Source organism: Pistacia vera, unplaced genomic scaffold, assembly GCF_008641045.1.
Source record: "Pistacia vera cultivar Batoury unplaced genomic scaffold, PisVer_v2 Contig598, whole genome shotgun sequence".
Taxonomy (NCBI): domain Eukaryota; kingdom Viridiplantae; phylum Streptophyta; class Magnoliopsida; order Sapindales; family Anacardiaceae; genus Pistacia; species Pistacia vera.
The window spans coordinates 781,029-798,593 of NW_022196443.1; the positions used below are offsets into that span (position 1 = coordinate 781,029).

At 35.2% G+C, this 17,565-nt stretch overlaps 1 protein-coding gene across 1 annotated transcript; it reads right to left on the bottom strand.

Moving 5' to 3' along the window:
• Positions 1 to 3,095: 3,095 nt before the first annotated feature.
• Positions 3,096 to 5,527, bottom strand: LOC116110108 (leucine-rich repeat receptor-like protein kinase PXC1). Its single transcript, XM_031396337.1, has 2 exons — positions 4,156 to 5,527; positions 3,096 to 4,072 (listed from the first exon to the last, which is right to left on the bottom strand). The coding sequence occupies exons 1-2, from the start codon at positions 5,492 to 5,494 to the stop codon at positions 3,393 to 3,395; spliced, it is 2,019 nt and encodes a 672-aa protein (XP_031252197.1). The 5' UTR covers positions 5,495 to 5,527; the 3' UTR covers positions 3,096 to 3,392.
• Positions 5,528 to 17,565: the final 12,038 nt, after the last annotated feature.

Sequence of the window (17,565 nt, forward strand, 5' to 3'; positions counted from 1 at the left end):
TGGGGGGGGGGGGGGGGGGGGGGGGGGGAGGGGGGGGGGGGGTGGGGGTGGGGGGGGTGGGGGGGGGGGGGGGGGGGGGGGGGGGGGGGGGGGGGGGGGGGGGGGGGGGGGGGGGGGGGGGGGGGGGTGGGGGGGGGGGGGGGGGGGGGGGTGGGGGGGGGGGGGGGGTGGGGGGGGGGGGGGGTGGGGGGGGGGGGGGGGGGGGGGGGGGGGGGGGGGGGTGGGGGGGGGGGGGGGGGGGGGGGGGGGGGGGGGGGGGGGGGGGGGGGGGGGGGGGGGGGGGGGGGGGGGGGGGGGGGGGGGGGGGGGGGGGGGGGTGGGGGGGGGGGGGGTGGGGGGGGGGGGCTTCCTTCTTAGCGGCCAAAATGTTGATATAAAATTCTGCACCAACCAGCGAGATCCGATCGATCTTGTCGAGATCAGAACTGATGTGTGCGTGATTACGGGTAATCAGCGATGAGTGAATGATAACGCTAAAAAGTAAATGACAAAGAGAACGTCTAAAGTGGTTCAGCGAAGTTAATAGCCTACGTCCACTGTGTTTTTTGTATATGTTGTGAGAGCTTACAATGTAGTTTTTATCCAGAATTCGTATCCCCCTCCTCATAGTTTTAGGGGATTTATATACAAGATTTATATAAAGGAAAGAGCGAAATTAAGGGTATTACGAATTATTTGAATCATAATCCGGATATCCTTGCGATTGGGCACTATAATAGCACAACGACAACTGTTGATCCTGTCATTCCTGCGATATCTGGGATCTGAAGTAATCTGGGGATTAATTGATTAATTCCTCAGATTGTCCGCGACTAGCTTGTGCTGGGTCGAGCTACGACTCGATGAGCTTACGTTGGGTTTATCAATCATAGTTGCCGAGATCATTCTGGGTCGAACTATATCCTCGCGTTAGCCCGAGCTTGGCGGAAAAACCACACACAACAATAGACTTTCTAGAATTTTGAATTTTTAATAAACTGTTTCAAAATCTTTTACCTCTACTCTCCTTTTCCTTGTTTGTAATTTTTGGCTTGAAGTAAATCACTCGAACTCGATTTCTTATTTCATTATTGATAATTTAAGGATAAGTCAATTCATTTATTAATATTCAATTCTTGCCTTGAAGAAATTATCGTTGTTTTTTTTTTTTTCTTATTTGTTGGTGTCAAAGTTCTATATTGATTAGAAGATGAGGGTCTTGGTCGTTTATATAGCATAAGGACACCCTCACCATCCATAGGTGCCTTTTCAGGACAAAATCATATGAGTCCATGGCCTAAAGTGAACAATACCTTTAAGAACCCACCTATGATGTGTTTAGATTCAGTATACAATAGTTGCTACTAGAAGGAAGGCCTAAGCCACTCTTAAGCCCCTCGCTCCCTAGGGAGATGTGTTGGTGCCAAAGTTCCACATCAGCTAGGAGACAAGAGTTTTGGTCGCTTATATAGCACAAAGACACCTTTACCATCTAAAGGCACCCTTTTAGGACAAAATTGTCCGACCCAAGACCCAAAGCGGACAATATTTATATATTGGACATCTTGAAATTTTCAATGTGAGGATCAAAGATGAGTGTCTAGTCCATCACTCCTCTTTGATGCCCACGTTAAAAAAATTTGAACTATCCACATTTGACAATGATTATATATATATATAGTCTAACATAAAATCTTAGATGAAAAATATAGAAAATTAAATTGCATATTTTTTAATTCTTTAATTCCTTAATTTTATTTTCTTGAAATCATTCTCCCTTCATTAGTTTATATGCTTATTTTGAGAAGTTTAGCCTTTTTTTACTACTTGCTTGACTCTATTATATTACTAGTAATAATTGGCTTAAATTTCATTTTTAAGGTGACCATGCTATCAAATAATCAGAATTTTTAACTTTTTCATCGTAATGTTAGTCTTTTTTCTTTTCTTTCTACATGCCCCATCAGAAGTGGCTAAAGAATTTATAGGTCCGTTTGGTACAACTTATTCTATTAGAACTTATAGAAAGAGAGTTTATTGGAGTAGAACTTACGAAAATATATCTTTTATGAAAATTTTTGTTAGTTGTTTACTTAGAAAAATGTAACAAAGTTTTTAGTATTAATTTATCAAAAAAAAATTCATATATAATAATAAATCAAGTCAGATTTATAAAATATAATAAGAGTATTATGAAATTTTAACACTCTAGAACATCATTAATGGTTCTCTTTATTTTAAAGAGTATATTTCACATAAATAAAGAGAATCTTCATTAATTTTTAAATATAAAGAACAAAATTTGTATTCAAATTCAATGGACTCTTTAAATTAGACTTAATAAATATAAGAGAGAATTAATAATAAAATGTATAAAAACTTGTAATTTATTAAATAAAATTGGGATAGAAAGTGAAATTTGACTCTCTAGATGTAGAGAGTTAAACTCACTCTTTAATTTATATTTAAAGAATAAAGAATCTATTGAACTATTGTTTTTATAGACAAACTCTTTATAATAAAAAGTTTGCGTCATATAAATAGTTTTTTGAAGATGTTTTAAATAAGCTCAATAGGAGTTTATGGGAAGAGTTCAAATAAGTCTAGAATAGCTATTTTAAATCTAATAAACTCTTCTAAAATGAAATCAAATAACTTAAAAAAAAAGGTTAAAAAATGCTTATGATTTTTTAAATAAATCCTTTTAGTCAATAGATATTTATGATCTTGTAGTACATTTTAAGAAAACCTCTTTTAAGAAAGAATATTGGACACATAAATAGAAAAGTGAAAGTAAAAAAATCAATAAAGTAAATAAAAACAAATTATTTGTGAATTAAAAAAAAATATTTTTTTGAGTTTGTATAAAAAATTTACTGTATACGTAGTTTCCGCAATGGGAATACGCAAACGACAAAGCAGTCAAGAGAAACAAAACACCTAGTCGTATTAAATGCTATTTTATTTCACTTTGATTAGAGTGAAATTTCCATCTGTTCGAGGATCCTTCTATTCTTGTGCAACAAACATGCAGAAAAAGGCTTAAAGATTTCCGTTCTTGGCCTTAATGGTGTAGCTATTAATGACTAATCACTTGTTGCTATTGACATGCAATCCAATCTCAAGATCAAGATCATTGAGCAAAGTTGCTTGAGCTTTGAACAATACTAATTACTAATACAAATCTGAAAATTACATTACATAGCAGAATACTAAAATAAATTATCTTGTTGGTGGCAAGATCACCAGATCTTGTCACCCTTAACTATAAGAAAACACAAGGCTTGTAAATATTACAGAAAATACATAAGACAACCATAAGTCTTAAGGAGAGCCTGCAAGAGGTAACATTTTGCAGTGAGAAAATGCAAATGATAAAATGGAACTAATAATTTAGCAGTGGCAATGAAAAATCAGTATCCAGCTAGCCCATCTTCTGTGGTCGCAAGGGAAGGTGAGAGTGAATTGCGCGATTCATCGTATTCTTCCCCTAGAGGAGACTGCTCCACCCTGATATCCTCAATCATCTTAGCCACTTCAGCCATTGTAGGCCTCTTTTCAGGCAGTGGCACCACACAGGCCAACCCCACATGAAGCATTGACACAAGTTCCTCTTCAATGTTCTTATACCTCAAAAGCTCTTGATCAAACACTTCTGCTGTCCACTCTTCCTTCACTACTGATCTCACCCATTTGGGAAGATCCACTGCTTGCTCCTCTTCATCGACACGAGGATGAGTCGGTGAAGGGTACTGTGATGGAGCTCTCCCAGTAAGCACTTCCAACAACAACACCCCAAAACTATACACATCAGCCATTTGAGAAAGCCTCTTGACTTCAAGTTGTTCCGGAGCCCTGTATCCACCTAATCTCGCTATGGCATGAACCGGATTCAAAAGCAATGACAACCCAAAATCAGAAATGCAAGCAACACCGTTCTTGTCAAGTAACACATTAGAAGACTTCACATTTCCATGTGGTATTTTCGATGCACCATACTCTTGATGAATCCGCGCCAATCCTCTGGCTGCTCCCAAAACCAAACTGATCCTTGTCGTCCAATCCAATGGAATTCTCCCAGGTCCTCGGTTCCCTGATCAGCAATCACAAATTTTTATTAAATCTAAACACATTTTATTAAATCATATAATAAAACTCCAACAACAAAAAACTCACCATGAAGAAGTGAATGTAAGCTTCCATTAGGAAGATAATCATAAACAAGAAGTTTCTCCTCTTTAGCATAATAATAAGCTCTAAGTTTAACAACATTTGGATGCTTAAGCTTCCCAATCACATCCATATATTGCTCAAAATCTTTTCTTGCACAAGGGTTAGCATCCTTCAACCTCTTCACTGCTACAACACTTCCATCATCAAGAACAGCTTTGTAAACAGTTCCAAGACTGCCCTTCCCCAACATTTCAGCTGAAGCCCTCAACAAATCTTCCAATTCAAACTTATTCTTCCTTTCATAAAACACAAGTTTACTTCTATCTGTTGCATTTGTTCCATCACTGTCATTACCTCCATTTGCATACACTCTCTTTTCACTTCCATAACCGCTCCCACTTTTTCTCCTCTGCTTCTCACTTGAACTTGTTCGATCTTTACGGCAACAATAGGCCACAACAAATGACGTCACCACTAATAAAGCGACGCAATTGCCTAACACAATTGCCACAATAGCTCCAGTACTAAAACCATTTTTGGGTTTCTTTTTATCTTCACCGAGTTTAGGCGTTTGTGGCATTGAGGTTGGATTAGACGGCACCGTTTCAGTGGATGCAACATCCGGTGGAGCACTATCAGCTGTGAGGGAACATACCGGTAACGGACTGGACCCACATAGTCCTTCATTTCCGACGAAGCTTCGTTGACTGAATTTCTTTAGCAGACCATCCGGTAACCGGCCGTACAGTTCGTTGTTAGACAAGTTCAGTTCTTGTAAGTTGGGAGGCGAAGCCGATAAATCGGGAATTCGGCCGGTGAGTTCATTGTTCTGTAACCGGAGAGTCAAAAGCTGGGTCAAGTTTGTTACTTCTTTGGGAATTGGGCCACGGATGTTGTTATCCGACAAATCTAAGCGGATAATTCGCTTGAGAGACGAGATTTGGGGCGGAATCTGGGCCGAGAAATCGTTACCGGAGAGATAAACGAGTTTTAAGTCGGTGCAGTTGGTGAGCGGCAAAATGGTCCCATTTAAGCGGTTTTCGTGGAGGTCTAGAAAGCGTAGCTGGTCGAGAAGAGAGAGAGAAGTGATGGGCCCACGTAGCGAAAGCGAAGGAAGAGAGAGTGCAACGACACGATTGGCTTTTAAGGAGCAAATGACACCCCGCCAGGCGGAGGCGCAGGCGTCGGCGCCGGTCCAGTTGGAGAGAAGGCTACCGTGAGTGTCGGCCTGAAGGCGAAACAATGTGAGGGCATTAGTGTCATTGTGGAGGGAAGAGGATAGAGAGAGTGAGAAAAGAGAGAGAGTTAGAGAGAAAAGAAAGAGATAAGATTTGTTGTTCATGTTCTGAGAAATCTCAAAGGGAGCGAGCGGGAAGAGAGACTGAACAAAGTGTTTTAAAAATATAGTAAGACTGCTTTTAAAATAAGTGCTTTCTTTTCGCATGGGTTTACAACGATTTCTAATAAACACACCCAAGAGTTTTAGATAATTACAAATGCACCCAAATAGTTGATTACTTTATCTAATAATTATATATTCTTTTCAATTTTTGTTTCTACATTTTATACTTTAACTATTTAAATAATCATATTTATTAACCAATTTTATAGAATAAATCTACTTTTATAAAATAAATAAAACCTAAATTTAATTAAATTATATACTTAATAAAATAGGAGAGGGGATATAATAAGATAAATGATACTAAAGTCTTTTCGAACAAAGTTTCAGTTTCTTTGTAACTATTATTTCTTCAGTTTTTATACAGTTAAAATAATATATTACTAGAACAAGGTGTATTGTAGTCTTTATTGGTAAAATTCAATTTCTGGAATGTATGTATTACTATACTATCTGAAATATTTGGGTGTGTTTAATCATTTCCTGTAACTTTGAGGAGGAAATAGTTGTTAAGCCCTTTGGCATGTGGTGCTTTTTTATTGTTTGGGTTGTGAAATGATTAAAGGAGAGGTTTTATTATGAAGGGTATTGTTGTATGTTTGAATGATTAAAGGGAGAAATTGGAATATGGGTGAATCATTGTTGTTCTCCACTTCTTACAATTGGAATGAGTAACTAAATCACTTTTTTTCAACTTTTCTGCTTTTTATTTTACCAATTACCTAAATTCTCTAGCCATTATTTCTCATAAAATGAATTTTTATTTCATATTAGTTGATCTCACCGGAAGAAAATAAAATAACCTGCCAAACTTATATTTGATTGGACTCTAGGTACTCACTCATTTTTCTTTCATATCATATGTTCAATTTTCCAAAGTAAACTCAATATTTTGGTTCAATTTTAGGTTGATTATCACATGGGAGTGATGATTGATGAGCTGTTGGTGTCGGTTTCGGTTGAAATATCAAACTCATTCATATTGTAACTAAAATTTTCTAAGTCAAGATGTTTTACTAATTATTTTTACTATACTCTATAGTAAATATATGTTTAATAAATTTAATTTTATGCAGAGTTTCGGTTTTTCGTACTTTGATAAAGTGCATACTCCTGCAAAACTTTTTCTTTTATCCTAACGTAAAACATCTGCTGCTTTATAGAAGAATGGGAAATTTGTTTCAGAAGGAAGTTTTACTTTTTACCATTAAGATGATAACATGAGACATTTGATTTGATTTGATTATAGCACTGTGTGTGTGTTTACTAAAATGGGTTGCATTGCATTGTATTTTATTTCCCACTTTGGTAATTCAGTTTCAAAGCCCAACTTAATTAGAAGATTTTGTGTATCTAAACTTTTGAAAGTGGAGTCAATGCCTCTTAAATGATGGACCGTATTAAGTAACAAATTTTGGTTTGACCATGGAATTTATGTGCATCCGACATTTATTTTAAGAGTAATGTTACAGTTACCGAAAGAAGCGCACCGAATTCACGTACCGAATAACGTGATAAAATCCTGATCGTCGATTAATATTAATTCATAATTAATCAACGGTCAGGATTGCACCACATCATTTGGTGCATGAATTCGATGTGCTCCTTTCGGTGACTGTATCATTTTCCTTATTTTAAATGCATATATAGCCTCCAAGGAAAGATTGCATGCAATTGAATAAATAACTCAAAAGTTGTTGTAAAATTTTGATGATGCTCATTATGTGTTTTGAAATGTTGTTTCTTCAAATATGGAAAATGCTATACATGTTATTGTCATGCTAAGTACATAAATTAATACTATTGGATCATTGGTCAATTTAAATCTTTGACCGTCACCTAAGGGTAAAAGTTAGTAACTAATATTATCAATTAACAATAAAGTATGTTCTAACAAAAAAAATTGGCTTACAACCCCTAAGTGGCAATTCCCAAATTCAAAATTCATCAGCAAAAAACTGGGAGTTACTACCTAGGGGTTGTAAGAGAGAATTTGTAAAATTGAGTTGTAAGTATAGTATTGTCCATGTTTTAAATAAAAATCACAATGCTAAAATATATTTTGGAAACCTCAAGAAGGATCACAAGCACGTAATTGCCTACAAGGGCATCATCAAGTACAATAATAATGGATCCTTTTAAGGGTCGGTCGCCCACTCCCATAGAGAAGTGCATGAAGGTCACCACCTCTCAATTGTTAGGGAAAATTGAGAGCTTAAGAATCCTATGAGGGCTTAAGAGAGTTATCCTTAATCCCTCGATGAGACCATCCCTTTATTAGGTGACAATCTGAAGGCTTGGATAGTCCTTGCAAAGACAAGTTTCAATCAACAATGAAAGAGCTCGGTCCATGTGGACTCCCCAGATCACCATGAATCTAAAAGCTCACTCCCTTTTAACAGGCAATATATGTGCAAACCAAACAAAGATCTTTCCAAGGACGGAGCCAAATTTTGTTTCAGTGGGGGCAAAGAAAAAAAAATTACATATAAAAAAGTTATTCATGACAAATTGACCTTTTAGTACATTAAAAGAAAGAAATTTAAAATATATTTGAGATTTGAGAAATGTTGTTACGAAAATTCGCAGCAACCAGCAAGACTCAATCAACCTTAGCAGGACTAAGTCAGATGGGAGTGTGATCGCGTTCAACCATTGATGGGATGTGAACAGATCGTAAGTGAAAGATAAAACGAAGTAAGATTTTTAAAGTGGTTCGGCAAGTTGAGTCAAAGCCTACATCCACGGTTATGTGATTGTTATGGATATTTTTCGCTTTATTTACAGATCACAAAGAGTTGCTCCTCTCTCCTAATGTGTTATGTTGTAGAAGAACAGAAGACCTCTGTTGTTCATGTTCTGAGAAATCTCAAAGGGAGCGAGCGGGAAGAGAGACTGAACAAAGTGTTTTAAAAATATAGTAAGACTGCTTTTAAAATAAGTGCTTTCTTTTCGCATGGGTTTACAACGATTTCTAATAAACACACCCAAGAGTTTTAGATAATTACAAATGCACCCAAATAGTTGATTACTTTATCTAATAATTATATATTCTTTTCAATTTTTGTTTCTACATTTTATACTTTAACTATTTAAATAATCATATTTATTAACCAATTTTATAGAATAAATCTACTTTTATAAAATAAATAAAACCTAAATTTAATTAAATTATATACTTAATAAAATAGGAGAGGGGATATAATAAGATAAATGATACTAAAGTCTTTTCGAACAAAGTTTCAGTTTCTTTGTAACTATTATTTCTTCAGTTTTTATACAGTTAAAATAATATATTACTAGAACAAGGTGTATTGTAGTCTTTATTGGTAAAATTCAATTTCTGGAATGTATGTATTACTATACTATCTGAAATATTTGGGTGTGTTTAATCATTTCCTGTAACTTTGAGGAGGAAATAGTTGTTAAGCCCTTTGGCATGTGGTGCTTTTTTATTGTTTGGGTTGTGAAATGATTAAAGGAGAGGTTTTATTATGAAGGGTATTGTTGTATGTTTGAATGATTAAAGGGAGAAATTGGAATATGGGTGAATCATTGTTGTTCTCCACTTCTTACAATTGGAATGAGTAACTAAATCACTTTTTTTCAACTTTTCTGCTTTTTATTTTACCAATTACCTAAATTCTCTAGCCATTATTTCTCATAAAATGAATTTTTATTTCATATTAGTTGATCTCACCGGAAGAAAATAAAATAACCTGCCAAACTTATATTTGATTGGACTCTAGGTACTCACTCATTTTTCTTTCATATCATATGTTCAATTTTCCAAAGTAAACTCAATATTTTGGTTCAATTTTAGGTTGATTATCACATGGGAGTGATGATTGATGAGCTGTTGGTGTCGGTTTCGGTTGAAATATCAAACTCATTCATATTGTAACTAAAATTTTCTAAGTCAAGATGTTTTACTAATTATTTTTACTATACTCTATAGTAAATATATGTTTAATAAATTTAATTTTATGCAGAGTTTCGGTTTTTCGTACTTTGATAAAGTGCATACTCCTGCAAAACTTTTTCTTTTATCCTAACGTAAAACATCTGCTGCTTTATAGAAGAATGGGAAATTTGTTTCAGAAGGAAGTTTTACTTTTTACCATTAAGATGATAACATGAGACATTTGATTTGATTTGATTATAGCACTGTGTGTGTGTTTACTAAAATGGGTTGCATTGCATTGTATTTTATTTCCCACTTTGGTAATTCAGTTTCAAAGCCCAACTTAATTAGAAGATTTTGTGTATCTAAACTTTTGAAAGTGGAGTCAATGCCTCTTAAATGATGGACCGTATTAAGTAACAAATTTTGGTTTGACCATGGAATTTATGTGCATCCGACATTTATTTTAAGAGTAATGTTACAGTTACCGAAAGAAGCGCACCGAATTCACGTACCGAATAACGTGATAAAATCCTGATCGTCGATTAATATTAATTCATAATTAATCAACGGTCAGGATTGCACCACATCATTTGGTGCATGAATTCGATGTGCTCCTTTCGGTGACTGTATCATTTTCCTTATTTTAAATGCATATATAGCCTCCAAGGAAAGATTGCATGCAATTGAATAAATAACTCAAAAGTTGTTGTAAAATTTTGATGATGCTCATTATGTGTTTTGAAATGTTGTTTCTTCAAATATGGAAAATGCTATACATGTTATTGTCATGCTAAGTACATAAATTAATACTATTGGATCATTGGTCAATTTAAATCTTTGACCGTCACCTAAGGGTAAAAGTTAGTAACTAATATTATCAATTAACAATAAAGTATGTTCTAACAAAAAAAATTGGCTTACAACCCCTAAGTGGCAATTCCCAAATTCAAAATTCATCAGCAAAAAACTGGGAGTTACTACCTAGGGGTTGTAAGAGAGAATTTGTAAAATTGAGTTGTAAGTATAGTATTGTCCATGTTTTAAATAAAAATCACAATGCTAAAATATATTTTGGAAACCTCAAGAAGGATCACAAGCACGTAATTGCCTACAAGGGCATCATCAAGTACAATAATAATGGATCCTTTTAAGGGTCGGTCGCCCACTCCCATAGAGAAGTGCATGAAGGTCACCACCTCTCAATTGTTAGGGAAAATTGAGAGCTTAAGAATCCTATGAGGGCTTAAGAGAGTTATCCTTAATCCCTCGATGAGACCATCCCTTTATTAGGTGACAATCTGAAGGCTTGGATAGTCCTTGCAAAGACAAGTTTCAATCAACAATGAAAGAGCTCGGTCCATGTGGACTCCCCAGATCACCATGAATCTAAAAGCTCACTCCCTTTTAACAGGCAATATATGTGCAAACCAAACAAAGATCTTTCCAAGGACGGAGCCAAATTTTGTTTCAGTGGGGGCAAAGAAAAAAAAATTACATATAAAAAAGTTATTCATGACAAATTGACCTTTTAGTACATTAAAAGAAAGAAAATTAAAATATATTTGAGATTTGAGAAATGTTGTTACGAAAATTCGCAGCAACCAGCAAGACTCAATCAACCTTAGCAGGACTAAGTCAGATGGGAGTGTGATCGCGTTCAACCATTGATGGGATGTGAACAGATCGTAAGTGAAAGATAAAACGAAGTAAGATTTTTAAAGTGGTTCGGCAAGTTGAGTCAAAGCCTACATCCACGGTTATGTGATTGTTATGGATATTTTTCGCTTTATTTACAGATCACAAAGAGTTGCTCCTCTCTCCTAATGTGTTATGTTGTAGAAGAACAGAAGACCTCTCTGCCTAGGGGGCTTACATGAATGGAAGAGAGAGAGAGAGAGAGAGAGGGTCCCCTTCATTTAGGTAGGAAATCTGTTTTTATAGGCTATCACACTAGTAAAATTATAAGTGAAGTCTAACTTATTGCCAGCTTTTAATGTGTGGATCATGCTTAACTTGCATGCAAGTGCTTCAGCGGGTTGACCTCTTGAGCTATTCCTCCTGCTTTTGAGATGGAGGTAGTCTTCCCTACGGATTATCTTTTGTTAGCTGCTGGGAATTGGCAATTATGGGAAGATTCACAAGCATAATCCCATCCAATTTGGATCTGAGTCAAACATTCATCCATGTGCAAATTAGAGTGGTCATTGTGCCTGGGTAATTATTAAGTCAGAATAATCATATGCCTTAAGCTGATGAACTCATCGTTTAAGTCACTTGTCATAGGGGCGACATGTGAGACAATCTTGATCGCTAGGATCTGGTTTGGTCAAAGGATAGGTGGCATGAATCTAACAACTCAAAAAATCAAGCACAACAAGAAAAATAAAATAAAGGTGGTGATAATGTTGGGATTTTAGGTTACTTTGGCAAATAAAATAAATGGGTGCTAAATTTACAACACATAGTAGAAGGGGGCAAACAGAAAACTTTCCAAGCTTAGTAGGGGCAAGAGCCCCCACTCACCCCTAAGTGGCTCCGTCCTTGGATCTTTCCTAGGGTTTGCTAGATATACTATTTCCATACAATAACAAAATGGTTAGGAAATATTTGATGATCTTGCCCTAGATTAACAAGGCAAGCCAAGTGGGCCACTTGTTGGTAGGCCCTCAAACCTGACCTAAACATATATAAATAAAGAGTAATGCTACACTTTCAACCTTTTCTCACAAACTTTCTCTCACAACCCCGACATGGCAACTTGTCATTGGTCAGGTCACAAAATAGGTCCCGCCTCCCCATTTGTAAGCTAACCAATAATGAACTGTCACGTTGGGGCTGTGAGAGAAAGTTTATGAGAAGAAGTTGTGGGTGTTTCCATAAATAAAAGTACAACCAAACTAAGATAAGTTTTTATTGTTCTTCAAAATTTATATTGGCACTTCTCTATCTTGTTTGAAGCTTTCTAAAACCTTAGTTAACATAAGAGCATCTCCAAAAGACTCTTTATATGATCCAAACCCTTTATTATAAAAAGTTAATCCATAAAAATAAGAGTCCAACAGACTCTTTATTCTTTAAATATAAATTAAAGAGTGGGTTTGACTCTCCACATCTAGAGAGTCAAATTTCACTCTCTATCCTAATTTTAATTAATAAATTACAAGTTTCTATAAACTTTATTTATTAATTCTCTCTTCTATTAAGTCTCTTTCTTGAAACTTAAAAGGAGAGAAAATTAAAATTTAAAGAGTCAATTGGATTTGAATAAACATTTTATTATTTATATTTAGAAATTAATGAAAATGCTTTTTATTTATAAAAAAATATACTCTTTAAAATAAATAGCACCATTGGAGATGTTCTAAACTAAAGATGGAAAAATAACCCGTCCAACCCGACCCGTGGCAGGTTAAGCAAAATTGTGGGCCGGGTTAGGCTTGCCTCTTTGGCCAGAAGGGTTGGCCCAGCCTGGCCCGTCAACCTTAGCCTAACGGGTTTTTGTGTGGCCTGAAATTTTTTAATTTTTAATTTTTTTTTCTTTTGTGTAATTTTTTTTAGCTAACTTTTCAAATATCAATAATTCAATTAAATTAGTTTTTTTTGTTAACATTTCAAATATTATTTCAATTTTAATACAATTAAATTGTAATATAAGAAAAAATAGATTTATTCATTTATCAAAAAATAAAATAAGAAATAAGAAATTACAACAATTATTGTCTCGTTAAAAACCTTACTAAGAAAAAACCAATTGGGACAAAAACTTGGTAAGGAAAAAGAGTGCAATAATTGACAGTTAATTTACAAATTACAAAGTTACAATTTACAAAACAACTAATTTGAGGGTTGACTAGGACCTCCCTCATCTGTATCATCTAAATTACAAAATTGAAATGATTCTATTAAAGTATCGTTGACAAACTCGTATTGTTCTTGATGGCATGACCATTCCCAATCTCAAAGACATGTGAGGACTTCAATCATTTTTTGTGAAAGTTTGGTTCTCCTGTCATTTAAAATTCTTCCACTTGCACTAAATATTTGTTCGGATGAGATGGTTGAGACAGGAACAGAGAAAACATCCAGAGTAAGTTTTGATAATGAAAAAATACATTTTCTGGTTTTCCAAAATTCTAAGACATCAAAGTTGGCTCTTTGTTGTGGATTTGCTGGTAGCACGTCGGGGGTTCCCAAATATTGGTGAAGCTCATTACTCTGTAGCTACATGGAGGATAGTATATTCGTTGTTGATGCTTCTGAATAGGAGACTATGCTTCGGGCTTAGGTCTTCTTCTACCTATTAAGTGCACTCCAGGAGTCAAAGTCTTCATTTGTTTCTTTTGATGTTACTTCCTCAGGTATTTTGCCTCTTCGCTGGTTCCCATACATGTTTTCATATTGCAAATATAACTTTGCAAGACACTCTCTTATCTCTTCTAGTTGATTGGCATATGCTTCATCTCATAAATTTTCACTTAACGTGTCTAAACCATTTTCTAAGCGTGCTAATTAATTCTATGATCAAATACGGTAGCTAAACAATAAAGAAAATGAATGAGTTTCCAATATTTTTTAAATTTTAATTCCATTGCCTCTATTGGTCTTGCTAAAATTTCATTGTTTCTATTTTTTTTAAATAAATCTGAAATTTTTATAATTATATGTATTATCAATGGACTAGTAGGATAATACACACTAGAAAGTTGTAAAGTGGATTGATAAGAAATTTTAAGAAAATAATGAATTTTTTGAGCTATATGCCAATCACTGTCTATCAAATAATGAGGATCCCTATTATTTGCTACAAAATAACTAATTAAATTTGCATAAGGTAAACATGAATTAAGCATTAAATAAGTATTATTCCATCTAACAAGCATGTCTAATGCAAAAGTTCTAAGAGACATATTTGATTTTATACAAGCACTTGAAATTCAACATTTCTTTTATTAATACTAGTAATCCAAGCTAAAGAATCGCTAATTCTATCAATATTATTTCTAATTTTTTTCATACCACTTTTCACAATTAAATTAATAATGTGACATACACAACGTTGGTGAAAAAACTTCAAAATGTCATAAAAAGGAAATTTTATTTGAAAAAAATCTATAGCTTTACTATTAGCACTTGCATTATCTAAAGTTAAACTTATCACTTTTTTAACAATATCATAATCTTTTAAAACTTCAACAATTTTATTATAAATTTGTAGACCACTATGATTCATATCCATTAATCTAAATCCCAATAATGATTTATTTTATTTACATTCGTTATCAAAATAATAACTAGTCACACAAATATAATCTTGCTTAGCTCTACCACTCCAAATATCGGTGGTTAGAACCACACTAACATGACAACTATATATTTTATTTTTTAATTCTAATTTCATTTTCCCAAACAATTTTATTAAATCATTTCTAGTTGCAAGTTTAGAATAACTTTTAAATCCTGAAAAAAATGAATTTTTAATAAATCTTTCAAAATATTTATCTTCAGCCATATTAATAGGTTGATCAGTTGCAACAATATATAAAGCTAATTGTTCCCTATATACATCATAATTATAACGCCAAGTAGTACCCATATTAGTTATTTGAGTTTGATTGGTTTCTCTATTTCCATGTTGATTTATATGTTTATTGGCATGCCTTTTTAAAGTATTAGTATCATTACATGCATCAACTTTATAAATATTTCCACAATACTTGTATCTTGTTTTCTTCACTTAAACTCCATTTTCTGTCTCGTAAAACTTATCAAAATGCACTCAAACGTCTGATGTGTGCATGTCGTCAGTTTCGACTACAGTTGATGAACCCACTTCTGTTGAGATGGAGTTGGACGAAGATGACAATTACAAGGATGACTTCTAGAATGATCGGGAGCTATAGCAGCATGGGGAGGAAGGGGGGATATTATGAGATATATTAGATTCTGAGAATGGGAAAGCGGGACTATTTGAATTTATTGCATGTACGTTAGTAAATTTAGGGGGACTAGGATAATTTTCTTCATCATCGAAATTGATGGGATGGAAATATCTATCCATTCTAGTTAAAAAAAAAAAAAAAATGGATATAGAAGAAATAAAGAATTAAAGAAGGAGAGTTGGAATTTGGAAATATGAATTGAAAATTGCAAAAACTAATAAAAATTAAAATGAGAACAAATTGACAACAAAGAGATTGAGAGATTTCAATAGAGAAAATGAGAGAATGAGAGAATTTGTGATGTGAGAAAATATGAGAGTTTAGGCCCTATTTATAGAAAAAAAATTGGAAAAGAAAATGACCAAAAAGACCTTCCAACTGCTATAAAACGGTTATATTTCAAGGGTAAAATGGATTTTGGCAAAAAAAAAAAATTAATTTTTTTGTCCAACCAGAGTCGAAACGGTTTTTTTTAAAAAAAAAATTATAACCCCCGGGTTGGCCTATGAAGGCCCAGCTCGCCTGGTGAGGTATACATGGGCCAGGTTAGGGTTGACCCGCCTAACTTGGCCCATTTGTTCCACCTCTACTCTAAACCCATCCTTGCTTGAAACTTCAATGAAGCTTTCATTTGTTTTCTTCACCAACTAAGCCTCCTTACCATGCACTCTTTGTTTTGCAACTACTTGAAGTTCTGATTCAAAGATGAATCAACAAAGCTTCGCCGGGGAAGAAGATTTCACTACCACCAACCCACTCCAACTTACTAGTTGTTAATACAAGGTTTTGCACCAACTAAAGCGATCAAATTAACCTTGACAGAATCAGAACGGATGTGTACGTGATTACGGGTAACCACTAATGTAATGAATCAAGAACAATTAAGTAAACTCTTGAGCCTACATCCACTGTTTTTGTATTTGCAGTGAGAGCTTACAATGATATTCCTAGAACAATTTGCTAACCCCTTTCTCATCATTGGAGGGACTTTATATATAGATTTTGTACAAAAGAAAGAACGAAAATAAAGGGATTACAATTAAGATTGAAATGCAACTCCGATATTCTCGCGATTAAGCGTTGAGATTGTGCCAAGATCGTTGTTGATCTGATCCCTTTTGTGATATCCGAGGGATTGCTCGCAACTAGCTTGTGCTAAGTCGAGCTACATCTCGACGAGCTTATACTAGGTTGGACAATTGGTTGGGTTGAACTGATTCTGGATCGAGCTATAACCTCATGATTCTCCGAGCTTGATGGAAAAATCACACACAACATTTGCCCCCCCAGTGTTTAGTGCTTGTTTTGAGCTTCGAAAACTATTGCTCGATTTGATATCAAGCTTAGACTTCGTCGGTTGTGTGATGAATGCAGATCTGGCCGAGCTTCATGAGTTGGACTCATATCCGGTCGACATACTCAACACTTGGCTTTTCCTCTGCTATGGTATTCTTGGTAAACTTGAAATTTGAAATGAGGGGCATATGTGTAATTTCTACAATTGACCGACCCTCACGGATGATTGACACGTGATCACGTCCAATGGCCAAGATTGCTCAACGAATGGAAGGTTGAGATTCACTGTAAATCGACAGCCACAATCGAATTGTGCCATTTCGTCCCCCATGCAAACCACTATAAAAGCGGACAACCTCGTCAGAACATTTACACACTTTGCAAAAGTTTTCAGATTTCTTCGCTTATTCCATCGTTGCTCTTTCGTTTTCAAGGCACTTTTCCGGTGAGTTTCTTCCATCTTTATGCTTCAATAAGGCTTCTTTCTCCTTCTTTACTTGCTTTTATACCTTTTTCCGGTGGTGGGTGGCCATTGTTATGGCCACATTGAGTTTTTTAGGGTTTTGTTAGGGTTTTTTGAGTGTGCTTCAGACAATTCTAGGTTTAAGGAGGGTTTTTAGTGGCTGCCGCCAAAATCCTGGTAGCTTGCTTATGTCTTTTGTCCGACACAAGCTACTTTGGTTGCCTAAACTGAAAGCAAAGTGTGGATAGGTCACCGTATTTTTGAGCTCTGACACATGTTCACTTTTGTTTCAGGTACCCAAAGGCAAGCTTTAACCATGTCTTCACTGAGTAGCCACAACATTGATCGCGTGTTCTACTATCCAGCGGGCTCGGGAATGTAATCCTTGAGATTTCTAAGGACGTCG

Excerpts from the sequence above, each read along its gene's own strand:
- LOC116110108 (XM_031396337.1), bottom strand. The coding sequence starts at position 5,494 with ATGAACAACAAATCTTATCTCTTTCTTTTCTCTCTAACTCTCTCTCTT. Across the intron at positions 4,073-4,155 it reads CTTACATTCACTTCTTCATG|GGAACCGAGGACCTGGGAGA; the intron begins GTGAGTTTTTTG and ends ATTGCTGATCAG.